General features: G+C 36.1%; 1 protein-coding gene across 2 annotated transcripts in view; it reads right to left on the bottom strand.

Moving 5' to 3' along the window:
* Positions 1–21,392, bottom strand: part of Fur2 (furin-like protease 2) — a 471,861-nt gene that overhangs the window by 336,777 nt on the left and 113,692 nt on the right. For both annotated transcript variants that reach the window (XM_090402961.1, XM_090402962.1), the window contains one exon: positions 450–554. In XM_090402961.1, coding sequence (XP_090259087.1) covers positions 450–554 — 105 coding nt within the window. The remainder of the gene's footprint in view (positions 1–449; positions 555–21,392) is intronic.

The following is a 21,392-nucleotide window of genomic DNA, read 5'->3' as shown; positions in this document are numbered from 1 at the left end:
TTTATCTTTCATCTGGAAAAGAGACCTTGTACACCTTTTCATCCATTATGCATTTAATAACAGAATCTCCATAAAGCTCTACTACTTGTCCACAACTTCTTTTTCTCCACTACCTTTCATTTTATTTTTTTTTTTTGTATTCTGTTCATATTCACCAAATGCCCTCTCATTTTTTTGCATTGGCCTCATCTAATTTCTTATCTCTTTCTTCAACTCTTGCATTCAGACAGCCATGCTCTCTTTCATATCACTGCTAGAATTAAAAGCAAAGTCATTTTATATAAAACCAGTGAAAAACTGTATACAATCGAGTGAAAATATTAGTTATATGGTATTATACCAGAAGTCAGTTTATACACTAATTGATTCAAGGTTATTTAATATAAATTTATTTAGATAAGTGAGAGACCACTGCATATTTACTAACAAAGATTATTACTGTATCTTACCTGTGGATCTTGCTTAAGGATATTATGATGATGATGATTGTAATCTAATGACCTCTTTTGTACATGCTGATGTTCAAATAAGTAGTAGTTTTTCAAACTACCTATCTAAAAAAACAAACATATGAAACTGAAATATTATGAAAAAAAAACAAAAAAAAAGTTCTACTAACACATTAAGACCAATATGATTTACAATTAGAATACAATTACATCAGATGCATTAAATTCTAACTTTTGGCTCAATTAATGGCAGTACATGGCTTCTATTATGAAAAGGTTCTAACAAATTATGCAAAATTCAATAACTAATAATAATAATGTTAATAATAAACAATTATTAATCATCTCATCTTCCTTTTACCCTCTTTTACCTTGCGATGTCGAGGGTCTATTAATCATCGGACCTCGAGCCGTTTCACAGGATAAGGTGATCAAGTCCTATGCCCCGATGTATCCTATGTCCTGTAGTGTTGAGTTCTCAAGGCTGGTTTGCCAGCTTTGCAGAATGAAAAACCCCAGGATAAACTGGGGGAAAAAACCCTACCGTCCATGCCCAAGACCAGCTTCTTGGCTACCTTGGCTATGGCTGCGGAAGATCCTTCAGCTCCTCACGACACCGCCGGGAATCAGACCTAGAACACTCCTTCTCCAGGCATATGGTTGTGAAGTACACAGCCACTAGGCTAACCACACAGACACAATTAATAACCAGCATTAATTAATAACAGAATGTTATTTCATGCAAAATACTCAGCATCAATATAAGAGCCTTCTTACTAAATTACCATCACGCAGTTTACCATCCAGACTTTGTAATTGGATTAGCAATTTCCTCTCTGGCCATTCACTAAATGTCATGGTGGATTGCTTTCTTTCTTCAGATTTCTTCACTAATACTAAAGTACGTCTGAGCTCTGTACAAATTGCATATGAAATATACAAATTCCCCTTGCATATTTCAGCTGAGAGATGATGGCCTCATTGATATCAATGATATCAAAATGTATTCCTATCTAATATCATATCACCCTTTGATATTATTCAGCTATCCATGCTAGATCAGATCTCTCTTCATGGACTGACTTGTGCCTGTAACCTTTCCAAGTTACAGGCACAAATCAGCATGGAGGGAAAAAGAATATGTATTTTTTTCTTCCCCAAACCTACTTCTTGCGTATACATATTCTAACATTATATAAATCTCATATATGCCCATTCTCCTATTTGGAGTGGTGCACCAAAATCCTCTCTAAAAATATTAAATGATATCCTGAAAAAGGCATTCTGTTAAGTGATGACCAATCTAACAGACTTGCTCTCATTTTTCTAGCAGTGCATCCACTTAGGCCTCTTCCATACACATTTTCAATGATGCTATTCTACTGAACTGGCTGCTACTGTTCCTCCCATTTTCCCTTAAGGCTGTAAAATAAACCAACATTCATTAATCAGCTTCAAACATACTGAACTAACCTATCCTCTTTCATTCCATCTACCTCTATGCTTGGGAACCTCTTTCCCACTCCAGTTCAGAGAAATGGAGTGGGAAAGAGTGTTTCTTTATCTGAAATTGTAGTTGTCCTCTAATTACCACTAATTCAAAAACATATCTTCCAGTTGGGTTGAAGGAAAAAAAAAAAAATCATCAGCTTGGTTGATACTGAAAAGCATCTCTGATGGATCAAACCCCAACATGACATAGATGGTTGTGAATACAGGAATCTACTAAGATTTAAAAAATTCAGTTACAAGATTCAAATATCTGAACTGAGGAAAGTGGCAGTTCCTCTGGGTCTGGCTCCCACTGATGAGACCTCAATAAAGGTTAAAACTGGTCTGGGTGGTGACTTTCCCATAATGCACAGCGTTATACATGTCCGTAAGGATACGGGCATTGCATTGCATTATGGGATACTAAAGCAAGTGATGAGAAGTCATTAGCCTCTATATACGAGTTTCCCTGTCTTGAAATTGTCTCAGGTGCAAAATTTGTTTGCTTACACTTGGATAAAGGATTAAACCAAGAATATAATTTCTTGGTTTAATAGAATAGTATTTCATCGTGCACCTCTACCTCATACCATACTGCACCAAACCGCTGCCACTAATTCTCTCCATGTATTTCTGTGTTACATGAGCACAACTCCTTTCTATTATGAATTGCATCCCATCTGCCACCCACCACTAACAGTATTTTTTCTTACTAAATTGTGTGTATTCTCTTGGCCGTTTTGTCTGTATGCAAGATGAAAAATCCAAGTTTCTGGGAGAAAAACCTTGCAACATTTGTATGAGATTGGCTCACTTTCATTTGAAAAAGCTCATGTAAAGATTCCTCTTGTCATGACGAGAATTGAACTCAGGTCCTGCCCAGTTGAAGGGTATGTATCATTGTGTTTTGAATTGCACTATGAAGGTGTTATCAAATCCTTCCATGGACACTGAACAGCTGCAGGTGTTTTTAGATAGGAGATGAACTTCATCAACTGGTGCAAGACCAATTTGTCTGTATGTCAATTTGTCACCTGATTTTGGATACCTGAAAGGCCTTGAAAAGGTTTCATATTTGGTCTCTGAGGGGGTTTCTGGTTATCTCTGGATTTTTGCATTTCCATTTTTTTTTAAAATGCAAAATATAATGAGAAACTTCTGTTAGGAATACACATAAGTTTAATCCAGCATTCTAAAAAAATTTAAATTATATTTGTGCATGTAATAGCATATGATATGCTAGGCTGTCATAATTAAGTTTTTGTGGGCGGGTGATAATTTTCATTGCCTACTGTGAAACATTCAGCTTATTGGTGGCCTGAAGTGGAGTGAAAAAGTTCTATAATGTATTAATTTTGTGACTCCAGTTCTCCAGTTCTCGCAAACCTATAGTTTAAGGCTGTGGGTGGCATAAGGGTTCTGTTTTTTCTTATTTATTTTTTAAATATTCTACACTTATATATAGTAGATTCCAGTTAATTGGTCCATCGATTAATTAGGACAATTGTTTTATTGGGAGAAGTCTGGAAGAACAATAACAAAGTGAGAATATAACAAGAATTTGTTTTGTTGGGACCCAATGCCGTTTAATTAGGCCAGCCAGTAACCACAAGAAGCACTTAAAATTAGATAATCTTGTTTCAAAAATTTGGTATTCGTGTCATATACATTGCTGATGAAACAGGGCTATATATCCTGCTACAGATGGTTCCCTGTGTTATAAACAGATTATATTATGCTGTTTGAATCAAAGAAAGCAATGGATCGTGTAATAGTGTTATGCTATTCATATACGTCATGAACTGGTGATTGAAAGCTGTATGTTATTGAAAAAGAACCAGGCCTTGATGATTTAATGGGATAGAATTGAAGAGTTTAGCAGTCCAGTACCAGGCTAATAAAAATGTGTGAATGATATCTGATTTTTTCAAGCATTAGCTTATGAGTTGGGAAATAGATTTACAATGGAAATCAATGAAATTTTACTTGGCAGTTGCTAAGGAGGTCAGCACAAAAGTTAATCTTTTATAATCAGTACTGTTTATGGCCAATAGTTGGAAAGGAATAAAGAACAAGACCATCGAAATCTGTTTTACTCACTGTGGTTTTAAACTTTGTCATGGAAGTACCAGATACGCCAATGAAAATTGATATCCCATTAGATGTGAACTGCATCACAAAATATGAAAAGTTTGCATCCATTGACAATACTCCTCAAAACTATAATAAAAATGAAGTTATGGAGAAATTTCCAGCAAAATATCTGAGGACATTAGAAGAACAAGAAAATGATGAGGTTGCCACTCTTGAGCTTGAACAAGTGACTATCTGGGATACTAGAAAATTTATTGCTGGATTATGGCTATTTCATGAAGGAAAGCAGTGAAGTGAAGATCTCTGTTCTGTGTGCCTCCTCTCTTATTTCTGCTAAATTAGAAGAATATTTCTGTGTTTGCAAAGGTAGCATAATCTAACATACGATGCTTTCCCAAATTGAGGACAGTTGGTAATATTGCTCAATGTACTTATCTAAGTTGAATGCATTAATTAAATTACATGTAGTAATTTATAGTAATGTAGTAATTTATATAATAAGTTCTTGTTACATATCTTAACAAGACATTTGGAATATCATTCTGAATGTTTGATGCATTTGTTGAAAGAGCAAATTTTTTTTGGTCTTAAATTTTAATTTATATTTCAGTATTTCATAATCTCTCTTGATCTGTGCATTTATATGTTGGGCAGGTATAATTAATCTGCATTTCAAGGCAGTAAATAAATAACATTTAATGATTGCAAATTTTCTAAGTATTGTACTTAAGATGGTCTTACTGAGAATTCTTTGAAGGTTCTGCTATTGCATGTATCCAACACTGCAGAAGAGGGACAAGCTAACATGCCAAGTTTCTTTTAATCAAAATGGATTTGTTATCACTTCACGAAATGGATGCTAAATTTAACCAGACCTCTTGAGATAATGGGGGGGGGGGGGAGCTTTCAGGTTAATACACCTATCCAATGATGAGATAGACTATTTCAAAGAGATAAAGACAAAAACTGACTTTTATTACAATTATAGAGTTAAGTGATGACTCTGAAACATATAGCTATTAAAAAGATATCGGAACCCTGTATCAGGAATTTTGTATTTAAAAAAAATACCAAGGATTCTTGGTATTTTTTTAAATACAAAGAAAAAAAAACTGTCATTGGCAATTTGAAAGGTACTGAAGTGAAAAAAATTTGGAGGGAAAAAGGAAAAACAAATTTTTATAATATTGCATCTGGTACCTCTGTTCATTACTTATAATTATAGTGCTTAACACTTTAAATAAAATACTAATGCAAAAGTGTATAATTAATTTATAAATTTGTTCTGGGCAGGTATAGTATACTATATAGTTCCTGATGAATATTCTATATATGATACAACATCCATTTTCAAAGTGAACACTCAGACTAAAATGGAATGCAGACATCGTATAGCATCTTTGCTATGCTGTTCTGGCATCATAAAAAATGGTGAGCCATATGGTTAGAATTCCATGTGATATGGTAGTGCAGATCTATTTTATAATTTTTACACAAGTGTTATCAACATCTTGGCAAATCATCTCTGAATGTCAAAATCCATGCACTTGCTACCTCTCAGTACTACACATTCTTTGCATTGATTATTCGCCATGCAGAAAAATCCACTTTTCATTTCTGTATATGCTCACTACTCCCTTTTGAAACTTGGCTAACATTCTGACGTCCCAGTATCATTTTATCTGATTATTTTTAATGTCGTCCCACGTAATGTTGAATGCAGGGCCCACGCAAAAGATTTCCCTGTCATACTTTTAATCATACCCATTTAATATCTTGAACAAGCTAAGGCCAGTTAATCCAAAAAATCTGCTATGGAGACCAAACATTATTATTGTTATTATTATCATCCCAAGACCCCATGGAGTCATTCATCACGGGAGGCCCCTTTGTCATACACAACTCATCATACCATGCCTTAAATACATTCAAATTCTCTGTAGACAAGACACTCTCAGGCAATGCATTCCAATCATTCACAACTCTTATGAATGATTAGAATGAACAATGTGCAAAAAATCCTGCTTCTCACTGTTGCTCACACCCTCTTTATACAGCTTCCAGAAATGACCTCTTGTTATTCTCCCTCCCCCTCCATCTCCCATCATTTTATGAAAAACTTTTTTCAATATTAATTCCATAACAATCCCTTACCAATTTGTACATTTCTTATCATAGCACTCCCTTCCTCCTATCTACTAGACTTTGCAAATTGCATCTTCAGACAACCAAAAACTACCTTTGTCAGTTGCCTCTGGACCCTTTCCAATATCTCTTCATCCTTTAGAAAACCAGGTGACCAAATCTGTGTATAAGGCCTAAGCAAGTCCATATACAGTTCAACCAGAATCTATTTATTTTTACAAGTCTGTCCTCAGTATTGTTGTGTTGTCCTCACAGTTTTGGCAGTGTGTCCTCTAAATTTTATAGACCTCTTATTTCCTCCACCTCCAACAATATATCCCCACCAAGAGTAAATTATACATCTCATCTTTGTTTCCTCCAAATTTTAAAATCTTACATTTTGCAATATTGAACTAGCATCCCACTCCTATGCCCATTCACATAGGCTTCTTATAAGGCCACATCTGCTCTGCTCAGCTCCACTCCTCATAGTTCTCAACTGTGCATCATCTGCAAATAACCGAATATTCCTATTCAAATCTTTCCCAATATTAATAACATGCAGTTTAAACAGCAATTGCCCTAAAATAGATCCCCGAGGCACACCAGTAGTGACTTTCCTCTTCTGGGATATTGCTCCAGCATACATACATAACTTGCTGATACCTATCAGCCACTCTCCAGTCCAATGCACTAGTCATTAATCCAACCCCCATCTCTAGTTTTACTATCAACTTATATGGTAATCTATCAAAAAAAGCCTTTGCAATATCTAAGTATACTACTGTGTATCCATCTCCCTCATTCAGCTGTCACCATATTGTAATAAGTAAATTACTGAAACACGACCTCTCTTACACAAATATGTGCTGTCCAAAAGACACTTGTGACATTAAATTGACAATTATAAACACATTAACACAAGAATATTTTAATGTTTGCCAAATATTTCAGTCTGAAACTAACAGAGTATCCTCAGTGATTTGATAGGAACAGTTTTTACAAGGTGGAATACAAACAATTGATCATTCAAAAGTAGAACAAGCGACGTGATGCTACATTGCTAAGCATTAAAGCCAAGCTTCCTCCTTCCAACATCTCCTTCTGAAAAGAAAGCGCTACATTCCTTAAGAAGCAATAGTTACCTTGTTATCATTAAAGCAGACAAAGGAAAAGTGACAGTAATTATGGATTCTTCAAACAACAGAAGAAAAATTTATCTTTTACTTTGAGATTGCTCAACATACCAAGAACTTGATCATGAACCCACCAACAGGCAACTGAAGAAATTAAATTCCCTTCTAGATGAGGTGATAAGTTTAGATGCAGACACTATAGAAAGGTTAAAAATACATTCATTTTGCAAGACCTCTTAGATTTTATGGTCTACCAAAAATTCACAAGACAGACATTCCTATAGTTGACTGTATTGATTCACCTACTTATCTCATAGCCAAATATTTAGTGAAATTATTGAAATCACATATGGGCAAATCACCCTCTTTTTTAAAAAACTCTTCAGATTTCTTAAATAAATTAAAAAATATCTCATTACAACCTACTGATCTTATGGTGAGCTTCGATGCAGAATCTCTATATACTAATGTACCTCTCAAAGAGACTTTACAATTACTTGCTGACATCTTCCCACAAGATATCGTAAAATTATTTCATTTCGTGATGCACTCTGGATATTTCTTGTGTCAAAATAAATTCTACAACCAAGTGAAAGGAACAGCCATGGGAAGTCCACTTTCACCTACTTTAGCCAACTTTTATTTGGAACATCTAGAAGACATCCTGGTTTCATCTATATTCCCTCAACCATCCTTTTGGGTTAGATATATAGATGACATCTTTTCAGTGTGGCCTCACAACATTCCTTACCTTCCTTTTTAGCCAAAATCAATTCCTTACATCCTCGTATTGTTTACCATGGAGATTGAAAAAGACAACAAGTTATCCTTTTTAGATATCCTCCTCATCTGCTCTCCTTCAGGTATTCTGACAACAGTTTACAGAAAACCACTTTTACTGGACGTTACATTCTCAAACAATCTGTCCATCATCCTTATCAAAGAACAGGAATCATAAAATGTTTAATTCAACAAGCTAGAACTAATTGCTCAACTCCCCATGAATTACAGAAAGAACTTTCAACTATCAAACATCACATGATATTAAATGGCTTCGCCAAAAAATCTACACAACATCTGTTCGATTCCTACAATCCAATCCAGAACAACAAAGAATCAATACGTCAAGTTCCAATTCCATATATTTCTGGGATTTCAGAACTAATTTCAAGAATTCTGAAGAAATATGATTTAACAGTCACTTATATCCCTATTAACAAAATATCCAAATAATCAAAATATCCTCTTCTAAAGATAAACACTCAACTGTGTCTCTGCCTGGTGTTTATCAAGTTCCTTGTAACTGCAATCTGTTGTACTTTGGACAAACCAGGAACTCTGTAGAAAAAAGAATGCAAGAACATCAATCATGCATTCTTCACAGCAAATCCGATGTCTGGATTGGTGCATCACGGGATAGAGACAAGCCACAACATCCTCTGGTCCAAGACTCTCCTTCTACACAGATGTTGCTATAAATTCAAATGCCCATTCAAAGAGAGTGCTGAGGCCTTACTTCAACACCCTAACTTCAATCGAAATGACCGTATATCCTTGTCAAAAATATGGGAAAGTGTAATCCACTAAACTTTCCCATATTAAAACTAAAACTTTTAGAACACACTAAAAATTTTTTTTAAATTTTAATTGAGACTAATTCTTATATTAGTCTAATGTTATCTTTAATTGAATTTATGAATCAAGATTGTTATATGAAATTATGAATTAATACCTATAATTTATTCATCACCCTGATGAAATTTACCTCTCTTTAATGCTTAGTAATGTAACATCATGCGGCTCGTTCTACTTTTGAATGATCTGTTGTCAACACTGACATACAGATTGGCCTATAATTTGATGCTTGAGTTCTGTCATCTCTCTTATGAAGTGGTACAATTTTGCCCTTCTTTCACTCCTTTGGAGCTTGACCCAATGTAAGACTCATATTAATCAAGTATGCCCAAGTAGATGTCAGCTCCCTAGTACATTCCTTCAAAATACATGGTGATATATCATCAAGCCAGGTGACCATTAAGCCTATTAACAAGTTTGCTGAATTCTCCATATACCATTTGCTTGCTCAGTCAGCTCCTCTTTCCTCTTCATTCACTGCTGTCACATTTTGCATAATGTCACATTCATAAAAATGAAAGATCCTCATGAACTGCTCATGAATTATTTCAACTATATCCTCCACAATAGTTGTCCTTATACCATATTCTCTGATCAATGTCATCCCATCATAATTATTCTTTTTTTGCTAGCTACAAATTGAAATAATCCCCAATGGTTTTTTTTATTCGTTAGTCAACTTCTGCCGATACTGCACTTTTGTGCTACCCTTACCGATTCACTCTTCTTGTCTGTTCTTTTATACTCCTCATGGAATTGATTATTACCACTCATCTTATGTTGCCTTCATAATATCCTCCTTTTCTATATTGCATGCTTAATCTTCATGCTTTCCTCACAGAAGTTCTCTCATGGTTGGCAACTATCCAGGTAATTACTTCATGGTCACTCACCAACTGGAAGGAGATTTGACACGTTATTTGTAATGACATTGTCTGGTGATATGATCAAATCCAAGACTCTAAATCCTTGCATGCCCTCTGATACATAATGTCTCAGATAGTTGTGCCTCAAAAACTATAGAAATTAACTTTATTTATTTCTGGTTACTAACTCATCACCCCAGTCTGTATTGCCATAATGATCACTCTTTTTCCTATTTGCTTGACTAGTTTTGCTTATGCATTTCATGGTCACTGCCCTCCACATTTCCAAGTCAATAGCAACATCTGACTAAGTATTTCATTCTGTCCACCTCTATCTCACACCATCCTTCCTCAAAACCACTGCCACTATTTCCCCTTGAGTCTTTATGTTGGAATACATAATTCCTTTTCCATCATCAACAGCACTCCACCTTTTTTTTTTGTTACCTTTGTTTTCATGAAAAACATCATACCCTTCTGTTTCTCTTCTTGTCAGGATATCATCTTCTATCTAACCATTTCTTACTTACTCTAACAAATTTTTGCAAAAGAACTCAATAATTGCCACCATATAATTTTTTTTGTTTGTTTCTGATACTTATAGCTTTTCAAGACTTCAATAAGTAAGGTTAAAAGTTTTTTCACTTGGTTACAATGTAAATTTTCCTTTCCCAGAAATTATATTATTGTATGAGCAGAGTTTGTATATGAAGTAAATTTTCTACTAGCTCTATACTAGGCTTGTGTATAGGGTCTGATATTTCATCATTTGGCTCAATAACCCATAATGCAAAACTCACTGTCTTGCAGATGTGCATAATGCTAAAAATTAAGAGAAGGGGTCACTATCCAACCTGGTTTTGATCTTTATTGAGGTTTCATCACTAGGAGTCAAATACAGGAAGATACCAAAGTTGAGTTAATGCAGCAATCATATGAAGGTCAAGTCCAGGTAGCGATCCCTCTTCAAAGTATTATGCATACCTGAAACCACACTTCCTTTCAGACATGCATAATACATGTCTGAAAGGAAGTGTGGTTTGCATTATGGATACTATGACAATTGATATGAAATCATCAGCCTGTATATACATAGCCTAGTTGTGAAGATACTCGCTTATACTTTGGCAGGGGATTAATTCAGAATATGATTTATTGGCATGTATAAATTAGTAAGTTAGGTGATTGTCTCACACCAAGCAATGAAAACTGCCTATCACCTAAAGATATATATTTACACCCATTGTCTACAGTGAGATTCTAACACACAGCCTGTTGGTTGGAAATTGCAATGCTATCCACTCGATCAACTTGGTAGGCAGTAAATTCACTTCACTGCTTTCCTTCATGAAATAGCCATAATTCAGAAATAAATTTTCTAGTATCCCAGATAATCACTTGTTCAAGCTCAGGGTGGAAACTTCATCATTTTCTTGTTCTTCTAATGTCCTCAGATATTTTGCTGGAAATTTCTCCATAACTTCATTTTCTTCGATAGTTTGCTAGAGGGCTACACAATCTGTAGTATTTTCAGAGAGCTCCTGAAAGCTAAGTATAATTTCGAGTGAAAATTAGAATATAGGTTTAAATCATAACGTAATATTGTCTAATTTTGGTAGCTTGTTGTGTCTGTGTGATTTTGGTGTGAATTCCGTTTTATTTAATTTAGTATTTTAACGATACGTTTCATAGAATAGCACATGGCGCCAATGCGACGTAAGATAATGGCATCCAAAAATACGACGCCTTGGTTCAAAAACTGTAATGTGAGAGAGTTTGTCCAATGTGATGTGTGTGGGATGTATGCATTCCCGAATGAGGCTGGAGTTTGGATTGAAAGTGATAGTGGTGGGAGAATGTGCAGAAAGTGTAAGCAAAGTGAGGAGTTGAAGTATGTGTCAGGTTGTGAGACAGTTATGGTCAAAGAAAGCCATAATGTGAGTGAAAATAGTGGCTTGATAGGGAATTGTGATGTACAAGATGGCAATGAGAGCGGCGATCAAAGAAAGAGTGAAAGCAACTATACAGAGAGAGAAAATGGTTTAAATGATAAAAAAAAAAAAAAAGAGGAATTATTTGTAGGAAGTGAGATCGCTAGGTTGTGCACAGTGATACAAAATGCGCAGCAGCAATTAGAGCACCTGCAAAACTCGTTTTAGAGTACCTCGGCTAACGGAAATAAACAAGTGTTTGAAAGGAAAAATAAGCGTAAGAGTGAGAGAGTTTCTGAAATGAAGGAAAAGTTAGTGACTCATTATTAAGGGGGGGTGATAGATGGGAGTTTAACTAAATCGTACTTACCAAGTGCGAAATTTAAGGATGTAAGTGAGAGTATTAGAGCACAAAAACAGAAGGTGAAAGAATTGATGGTTCTGGTGGGTATGAATGAATTGAAAGGAGATAAATTTTTTATGAGAGAGAGGACTTGAAAGTATTGTTAAAAGGTAGCGAAAGAAAAGAGTTACAGAGTTAGAATGGTGAGTCTGTTGCCGTGGTATGACAGAGAGGAGTTTAGAAGGAGGGCCATAATCACAAATGACATTATTCGCAGGTTATGCAGACGGTGTGGTGTGGAATGAGTTTGATGGGCGAAAGAATTTATACAAGATGGATGACCTGCATTTGAATGGATTTGGTGTGCAGAGACTGGAAAAAGTGCTGCTAAATGAAGTAAAAATGGATGTGTAGAACCAGGGAAACTAGAATTACCAAGGAGGGGGGGGGGGATGGATATGCAGACATCAGTAAGATAGTTGAGTGTAAAAATGTATATAATATACCCAAGCCAGTACTAAGGACAAAAAATCGGAATGGGATAGTTAGAATAGCACATCAAGATAGGGGTGGGACAAAGGGATCACTGCATTTCATGTATACTAATGCCAGGAGTATTAGGAACAATAAGGAAGAATTTTTAGCCTTGGTTGGCTCTTCCTGGCCACAGGTTATTGGCATTAGTGAAACATGGCTGATGGAAGATGATATAGTTAGTGGGATAGAATGTGTAGGTTATAGTGTCTTTAGGAGGGACAGAGAGAATAAAATCAGGGGGGGGGGGTTATTGATGATAGCTGATGAACTGCAAGGAGAATTGAAGTTGTATTGCAGGATAGTGAAAAGAGCTCATTTGAGGCTATTTGGTGTGAGATTGAGACTGGCAGAACAAAATATACAGTTGGGTGCTGCTATAGACCAGGTGATGGAATAGATGGTGGAGATAGGATGCATAAATAAATTGATGAAATAAGTGGAAGGAGGGTAATTATTATGGGGGATTTCAACTATGGTAACATTGATTGGAAGGAGGAGAGGACACATGTGAGGAAGGAAATGGATTTTATTCAATTATTAAGGGATAACTATCTGAGACAGCATGTAATTGAAAATACTAGGGGTGTGAGAGTGTTTGACCTGGTAATAGCATCTGAGAATTTGACTGCAATGAATACGACCATGTTGCCACCTATTGGTGAAAGTGATCATAAGGTCTTGACCTGGGAGGTGGCTAAAGGTGTGAAATTTTCAATTAAGACAGGGTATACGTGGAATTACCATGCTGGCAAGTATGACAAGCTTAGGAGATTGCTTGGATCTGTGCCATGGCATATACAACTGCAAGGGCTGGATGTCAATAGAGCATGGGAGGTGGTCAAGGAGCATTTACAGGAGGTTATGGCTGATTGTATACCTAGGGTCGGAATAGTAAAACAAGTAGGAGTTAAATGGATGAATATCACCATTAAGCTTGAGCTGCAAAAAAAGAAACAACTATGGAGGGAATTTAAAGAAAGAGGTGACTTGCAGGCACACAAACAGGATAAAGTGCAGGCCAGAAGGGTAACGAGTGTGGTAAAAAAAGCAAAAGCAGATTATGAAAGGAAACTAGCTATGCAAGCTAAAGAGAATCCAGTTCTTTCAATATGCTGCAAGCAAGAAAAAAAACTGTACACGGCAAAATGATTTTAAGGAACGACGATGATAAGGAGGTCACTGAATCAGTCAATATAGTGGAGTTACTGAGCGAGCACTTTGCAAAAGTATATCATCCAGGTGGTGACATTGAAAAAATGAATTAACCATCAGTTTATATGGAAATTGTGATGAATGAAGTGGAGGTGAATAGTCTATTACAAAACCTTAATGTGAATACATCTGTGGGATTGGATGGTATACAGGCACGGGTCTTGCGTGAAGCGGCTAAAGAATTATCAGTGCCCTTGACCATGTTGTTTAATCTGATCTCGGGTCTGGTTCAGTCCTGAAGGTGTGGAAAGTGGGGAAAATAGTGCCAAAGGAGGATCCAAGACTACGGTTGCAAATTACCGACCGATCAGCATATCAGGAGTCGTTGTCAAGGTCTTGGAGAAAGTAGTCAAGGGAAAAATAGTCAGGAATGGATTGATGAAAATGAGATACTGTACAGGGGACAGCATGGCTTTGTGAAGGGTAGATCATGCCTCAGTAACTTGCTCATATTTTATAACACGGTGATGGCTGAACTGGATAAGGGTAATGGGTTTACAGTGATACTGCTAGACCTGGCAAAGGCATTTGACAGGATACCACATGGAATTCTAATCCGTAAACTACAACATACATATGGGATATAGGGTTGGTGGGATGAATAGGTGGGTGGTTGATGGAGAGATATCAAAAAGGAGTTTATTCAGGAGTAGAGTCCAAAAGACAGCCTGTGACTAGTGGTGTGCGTGCCGCAGGGTTCTGTTCTTGGACCACTGCTGTTTAATCTTTTCATTAACAATATAGGGAAGGATCTAAGTGGAACAGTTCATTTGTTCGCTGATGATGCAAAGTTGGGTAGGGCAATAGTATATGCAGAAAATGTCAAATTCTTGCAGGACGACTTGGATAGATTGGAGTTCTGGGCTAAGGAGAATAGATGTCAATTTAATGTGACGAAATGTAAGGTTATGCATTTTGGGGTGAAAAGATTAGCAGCAGTATACCACATTGGTGGAACTGTACTCCAGGAGATTGATGAGGCCAGGGACTAACAAGTGTTGGTGGATAGGGAGATGAAGTTTAGGGGGCACATTGCTAAAGTAGCTAAATCAGCTCACATGGTTGTTGAAAAATACCTTGACGAGCAGAGACAATTAAGTTATTGTACCTCTGTACCGAGCCTTGATAAGACCTCATCTCGACTACTGTGCCCAAATTTCGTCACCTAGGTTCCTTCTGGATGGGGAGGAGGTGGAGAGGATCCAGAGGCGAGTGACTAAGATGATAGTAGGTCTATGGAATGAACCATATGAGAACAGGTTGAAGATTTGTGGGTTGCAGAAATTAGTTGATAGGCGGAAAAGGGGAGATATGATTGAGACATTCAAATTGCTAAAGGGTTTCTATAGGATTAATTCAGGGGATATTTTTGAGATCAGGACTGGTGGTGGGAGAACTAGGGGACACTTATGGAAGATGGGCAATAGTGTGGTTTGCAGGGGTGTTAGAGCTAGGTTTTTTACTTGGAGAGTGATGAATGAGTGGAATAAGCTAGCAGAGTCTGTTGTGGGTGCTATGATGGTGAGTGAGTTCAAGACAAGGTATGTTAAATACTGTGAGAATATCGTATAGCTGTGTGGACATGATGTTTAGGGCCTCCCTCGATGAGTCTAAAGACTCCCTGGAGTCGCCCGTAATAACAATAATTATAGTATTGAGGAGTATTGTCAATGGATGCAAACTTTTCAAAGTTTGTGATGCAGTTCACATCTAATGAGTTGTCAATTTTCATTGGCGTATCTTGAACGTCCATGACAAAGTTTAAAACCACAGTGAGTAAAACAGATTTCGATGGTCTTGTTCTTTATTCCTTTCCAACTATTGGCCATAAACAGTACTGATTGTAAAAGATTAACTTTTGTGCTGACCTCCTTAGCAACTGCCAAGTAAAATATCATTGATTTCCATTGTAAATCTATTTCCCAACTCATAGCTAATGCTTGAAAAAATCAGATATCATCTACACATTTTTATTGTCCTGGTACTGGACTGCTAAACTCTTCAATTCTAATCCCATTAAAGCATCAAGGCCTGGTTCTTTTTCAATAACATACAGCTTTCATTCACCAGTTCCTGACATATATGAATAGCATAACACTGTTATATGATCCATTGCTTTCTTTGATTCAAACAGCATAATATAATCTGTTTATAACACAGGGAACCATCTGTAGCAGGATATATAGCCCTGTTTCATCAGCAATGTATATGACACGAGTACCAAATTTTTGAAACAAGATTATCTAATTTTAAGTGCTTCTTGTGGTTACTGGCTGGCCTAATTAAATGGCATTGGGTCCCAACAAAACAAATTCTTGTTATATTCTCATTTTGTTATTGTTCTTCTAGACTTCTCCCAATAAAACAATTGTCCTAATCAATCGATGGACCAATTAACTGGAATCTACTATATATAAGTGTAGAATATTTAAAAAATAAATAAGAAAAAACAGAACCCTTATGCCACCCACAGCCTTAAACTATAGGTTTGCGACATTTCACAGAACTGGAGTCACAAAATTAATACATTATAGAACTTTTTCACTCCACTTCAGGCCACCAATAAGCTGAATGTTTCACAGTAGGCAATGAAAATTATCACCCGCCCACAAAAACTTAATTATGACAGCCTAGCATATTATATGTAACTGCTACTATGCTATTACATGCACAAATATAATTTACATTTTTTTAGAATGATGGATTAAACTTATGTGTATTCCCAACAGAAGTTTCTCATTATATTTTGCATTTTAAAAAAAAAATGGAAATGCAAAAATCCAGAGATAACCAGAAACCCCTCAGAGACCAAATAAGAAACCTTTTCAAGGCCTTTCAGGTATCCAAAATCAGATGACAAATTGACATACAGACAAATTGGTCTTGCACCAGTCGATGAAGTTCATCTCCTATCTAAAAACACCTACAGCTGTTCAGTGTCCATGGAAGGATTTGATAACACCTTCATAGTGCAATTCAAAACATAATGATACATACCCTTCAACTGGGCAGGACCTAAGTTCAATTCTCGTCATGACAAGAGGAATCTTTACATGAGCTTTTTCAAATGAAAGTGAGCCAATCTCATACAAATGTTGCAAGGTTTTCTCCCAGAAACTTGGATTTTTCATCTTGCATACAGACAAAATGGCCAAGAGAATACACACAGTTTAGAAAGAAAAAAATACTGTTAGTGGTGGGTGGCAGATGGGATGCAATTCATAATAGAAAGGAGTTGTGCCCATGTAACACAGAGATACATGGAGAGAAATAGTGGCAGTGGTTTTGGTGCAGTATGGTATGAGGTAGAGGTGCATGATGAAATACTTCGATGGATGTTGGTATAGGCCTGATAATGTGGGGAGCAGTGACAATGAAATGTTCATAAGAGCAAACAGCTTTTATGAACATTTCATTCATAGTCTCGCAAATGTTTGGTAAATTAATGCAGTCATATTTGCTAAGGTTAGGGGAATGTGTTATGGCCATCTGGCTCTAAAATAATCTTTCTGACCTGTAGAAGTTGGCAACCACCCTGTACCTGGGTGGTTGCCAACTTCTATACAGCACATTGGTTTTTTTCCTATCTAATCCTGTGTGAAGGAGAGGGGAGGGGGAGTCCAAAGCATGGTCTACCAGTCCAGACATTCCATAATAATAGTAGCCAATGTATTTCTTATGTTGAAAAATCTAAGAAGTATTCTCCTAACCTTAACAAGTATGGCTACATTAATTGCCAAACATTTGGGAGATTTATCCTACAATCAACTCCGACACTACTGTAATACTTCTTTTTTTACAACATTAGAAGGTGCCAAATTAAGACTTTAGATCCTTTGTCCAACACAATTTGAAATGCTTCACTTACTCTCATGTGTGATTTGTAACATGTTTGCTCTGAAGATGCTGGTTTGAAATCCAGCAAAATATTTATAATTGAGCTTGTTTGGTGTTGTAATTAAAATAAGTTAGGAATAATGTCCAACACCTACTTAGCTAGTCAACCAGACAACAAAATGTATAAGCAAATTATTAAAAAAAATAGGGCATGGGTGATCATTATGAGCGATCTTAATGATGGTGATATAGACCGAGTTGATGAGATAGCATCCAGAATTTAAATAAAATTAATTTCTCGAGATTTTGAGAGAGAACAACCTTTTGGCAGTAAGTAAATAAAAAACACATGAGGATCAAGGGTCTTGGATTTGATCATCAGAGGTGTCATTATAATTGAGGAGTCTAATGCCCCTCTGGATGGTGAAGAGTGACCATGAAGTGATTACCTGGGTGGTTGCCAACTCTATGATGCTTTGTGATCAAATATATGATCTTTTCTGTGAGAAAAGAATATATGTGCAACTACAAGGCTGTGAATTATGAAAGCTCAGAAGACAGCTTTCAGCTATATCATAGAATGAGGAGTTGGGTGGAAAGAAATAAATGCTGCTTGGGTGCAATTTAAGAACTAACAGACATATTGGCTAAATGTATTCCAAGGGTTATAAGGTTAAATAAGATAGGTGTGAAATGGATGAACGAAGATTGCACATGCAATTCTGGAAGAAGAAGGTATTATGGAGGAAGCATAAAATAAGTGTAATAGTCAGTTGCATGAGGAGTACAAAGAACAAGCAAAGAAGGTGACTCAGTTGGTAAGGGTAGCAAAAGTGCAGTAAAAGCAATAGCTAGCTAATGAAGCCAAACCCTCCCCCATTAGGGAGTTCTTTCTATATGTAGTCAGCAGAAAAAAGAATGATTACTGAAGGATCATACTGGTTGATGAAGATTGGTTAACCACTGCAGAAGGTATATTAGAAATATAAAATGAACATTCATAAAGGTATTTCTTCCTCATGAATGTGCAATCAATATAGAATTTGAGTGCAGTGGAAAGGAGAAGACAAGTGACTGAGTGAACAGAATAAATATAGGGAATTGAGCAATGTTATAGTCCGACCACACAAGCAAGAGCTGTCATTGGCAGACTGCTAAGAAGAGTCAATTCATGTTGAAGGGGAGAAAGAAATAAGGCGATGTATGAATTGGTCATTAACACGCAAAATCACGTGCTTTATATACGTAAAATTTTCCAACTGTTATACAAGCAAAATAGTCCACTTTAAAAACTACATTGATCATAAAAGAGAAGTTAATTTTTCCAACATGTAATAATAAACACTCATCCCACAATACAGATTGATTACCCTATTATCGGAATGGATTCTCCTTCTTTTGACAGAAGTGTCGAAGGGTCTCGTATCTGTGTGCATACTATAACACGTGTTTTGAAGGAATGTGCCAGGGAGATGACATCTATCCTTGATATACTTATTTAATATCAGTCTTACAGTAGGCCAAGTTCCAAAGGAGTGGAAGAAGACAAGATTCAAATTATAGGCCAATCTGTGTGTCAGGTGTTATTAAAGTGATGCCGAAGTTGGTGAGGACCAGCATTCAGAATTTTATAGACAACAGTGGCATTCTCTTTGATGAACAGCATGGGTTTTTCTAAAGGAAGATTGTATTTCAGTAATCTGCTTAGTACTTACTTATTACAGCATATGCATCTCCCTTGTCCCAATGTACCTGTTTACTTGGATTTTGCAAAAACTTTTGACAAACTGCCACATGATAATTTGACAGTTAACTGGAACAGATGGGGTTGGATTGGTGCAATGGATTGAATATTGGCAAAAAATATTAAGATCATTGATTTTGGATAAACAATTGAAATATGAAAGTTTTCCTGTGGGTAGACTTATTCTGTCACAAGACACTCAATTATTCAAAGGAAATAGGTTGATACTTGAGTGATGTTAATTTGGAAAACGTTTTACCATTTATAAATTAGAATCAACTGAATTAAAAAAGTTAAATACCATACTTATATTTCTAGTGGCCCACTTTACGGCTTCCAATTTGCATAACTGTTCTGATATCTGAGATTTTAATTCCTATAATTGCAATTATAGTCTATATCTGAAAATTAATAGGTGGATAGGTCTGTCTGAAACAGTGTCAGCTCCACATTTTTGCAGATGAGTTTTCATTTTAAATCATTAATCTCTTTCTTCTCCCCCTCTTCCTTTCTTAGATCAGTTTTGTAACCTTACCAGTTTTATGTGAGATTGCTTAATAATCATTTAATTACTTTCTAATTATTTTGATTAAAATGTGGTTAGAGACAATGTTCATTTACTTTCACTGAAAATGAATATGATGTTTTTGTCATATTGTCCAATTGAAATATTCAAAAAAATAAGTTGCTTATAATGTTAATTACCCATTCCTCAGAACTGTTATGCAACCTATTAATGAATATATGGCAAGGCAGAAGCCAACATGTGATGCACCATAAAACTTTTCATGCTTCCTTCTACTGCATTGTTGTCATTTTTTTAAATATCTTTTTTTATTAAAGCATCAGATGGATTAAAGTCCAACTGAAAAAAAAAATGCCAGCCCTACATCTGCTTTTATGAAAAGCAGACTCAAAGGATCTCTAGAAATATATTATTTCTATAATTTCATGATGACAGTTCAAACATTATTAGCAGGAACATGTTTTTACAATGCTATTTTTACAATACAGTTGCTAAGGAATAATTACTTGAAATAGCATGTCATGATATAACCAAGAGTTTGAGAGTACCAGATCTGGTAATAGCATTAGAATATGTACTCATAACCAAGATTAACACCCTGCTTCTAATGGGAAGAACTAATTGAGTTACCATGCAGTCTTGTTGGGAAATTGCTAAACTTGTGGAGTTCTTTGTCAAGGAAGGGTTTACATTTAACTATGGAGTGGAATCTAGAAGAATGAGGCTGACTAGTGGAGTAACTCCGGGTTCTGTACTAGGACCACTAATCTAATTTTTTTATATTAATGATATAAGGAAATATTTTGGGGGGGGGCCCCCCCCCAAAATGGCTGGGACTACAAAAGGCTGGGACTACAAATAATAGGCCAATCCATGTATCTGGAGTTGTCATTAAGGTATTGGAGAGGTTAGTAAAAGCTAGAATAATACAGAAATGGGTTGATAACAGCAGTATTCTCTGTGATTGTCAGCATAGATTTGTTAAAGGAAGACCATGTTTTCCAATTTACTTATGTACTATAACAGGTGACGAGGAGACAATGTTATACTTATATTTTGCGAAGGCTTTTGACAGATCACCAAACAAGTTGGTGACTAAATTGGAAAGTATGAGATTAGAAACTAGATTAGTGGATTGTGGTGAATGGCTATCAGACAGTTATCAGCAACTTGTGTATAGAGTCTGGTATCCTGAAAGTGAAAAGTCACTAGTGTGCTGCAATTTTTTTTTTTTTTGGGGGGGGGGGGAGGGTATTAGTTAACTTGTATATTAATGAGATACTGGGATGGGATCACTGGAGATACAAATGTTTGCAAATGATAAAAATTTGGGAACGATGAGAAGTCAAGCAAATGTTGTGACCTTAATGGAAGACTTGAACAGACTATGAGTGGGCAAGTGAGTTGAATTATCAGTTTAATGTCTCAAAGCATAAATTTCTAAAATTTGGTAGGCAACAATGAGAC

The sequence above is a fragment of the Typopeltis vanoorti genome, chromosome 13 (genome assembly GCF_054136105.1).
Source record: "Typopeltis vanoorti isolate ZY-2024b chromosome 13, IOZ_Tvanoo_1.0, whole genome shotgun sequence".
NCBI lineage: Eukaryota > Metazoa > Arthropoda > Arachnida > Uropygi > Thelyphonidae > Typopeltis > Typopeltis vanoorti.
This window is presented reverse-complemented; position numbering and strand designations above follow the sequence as displayed.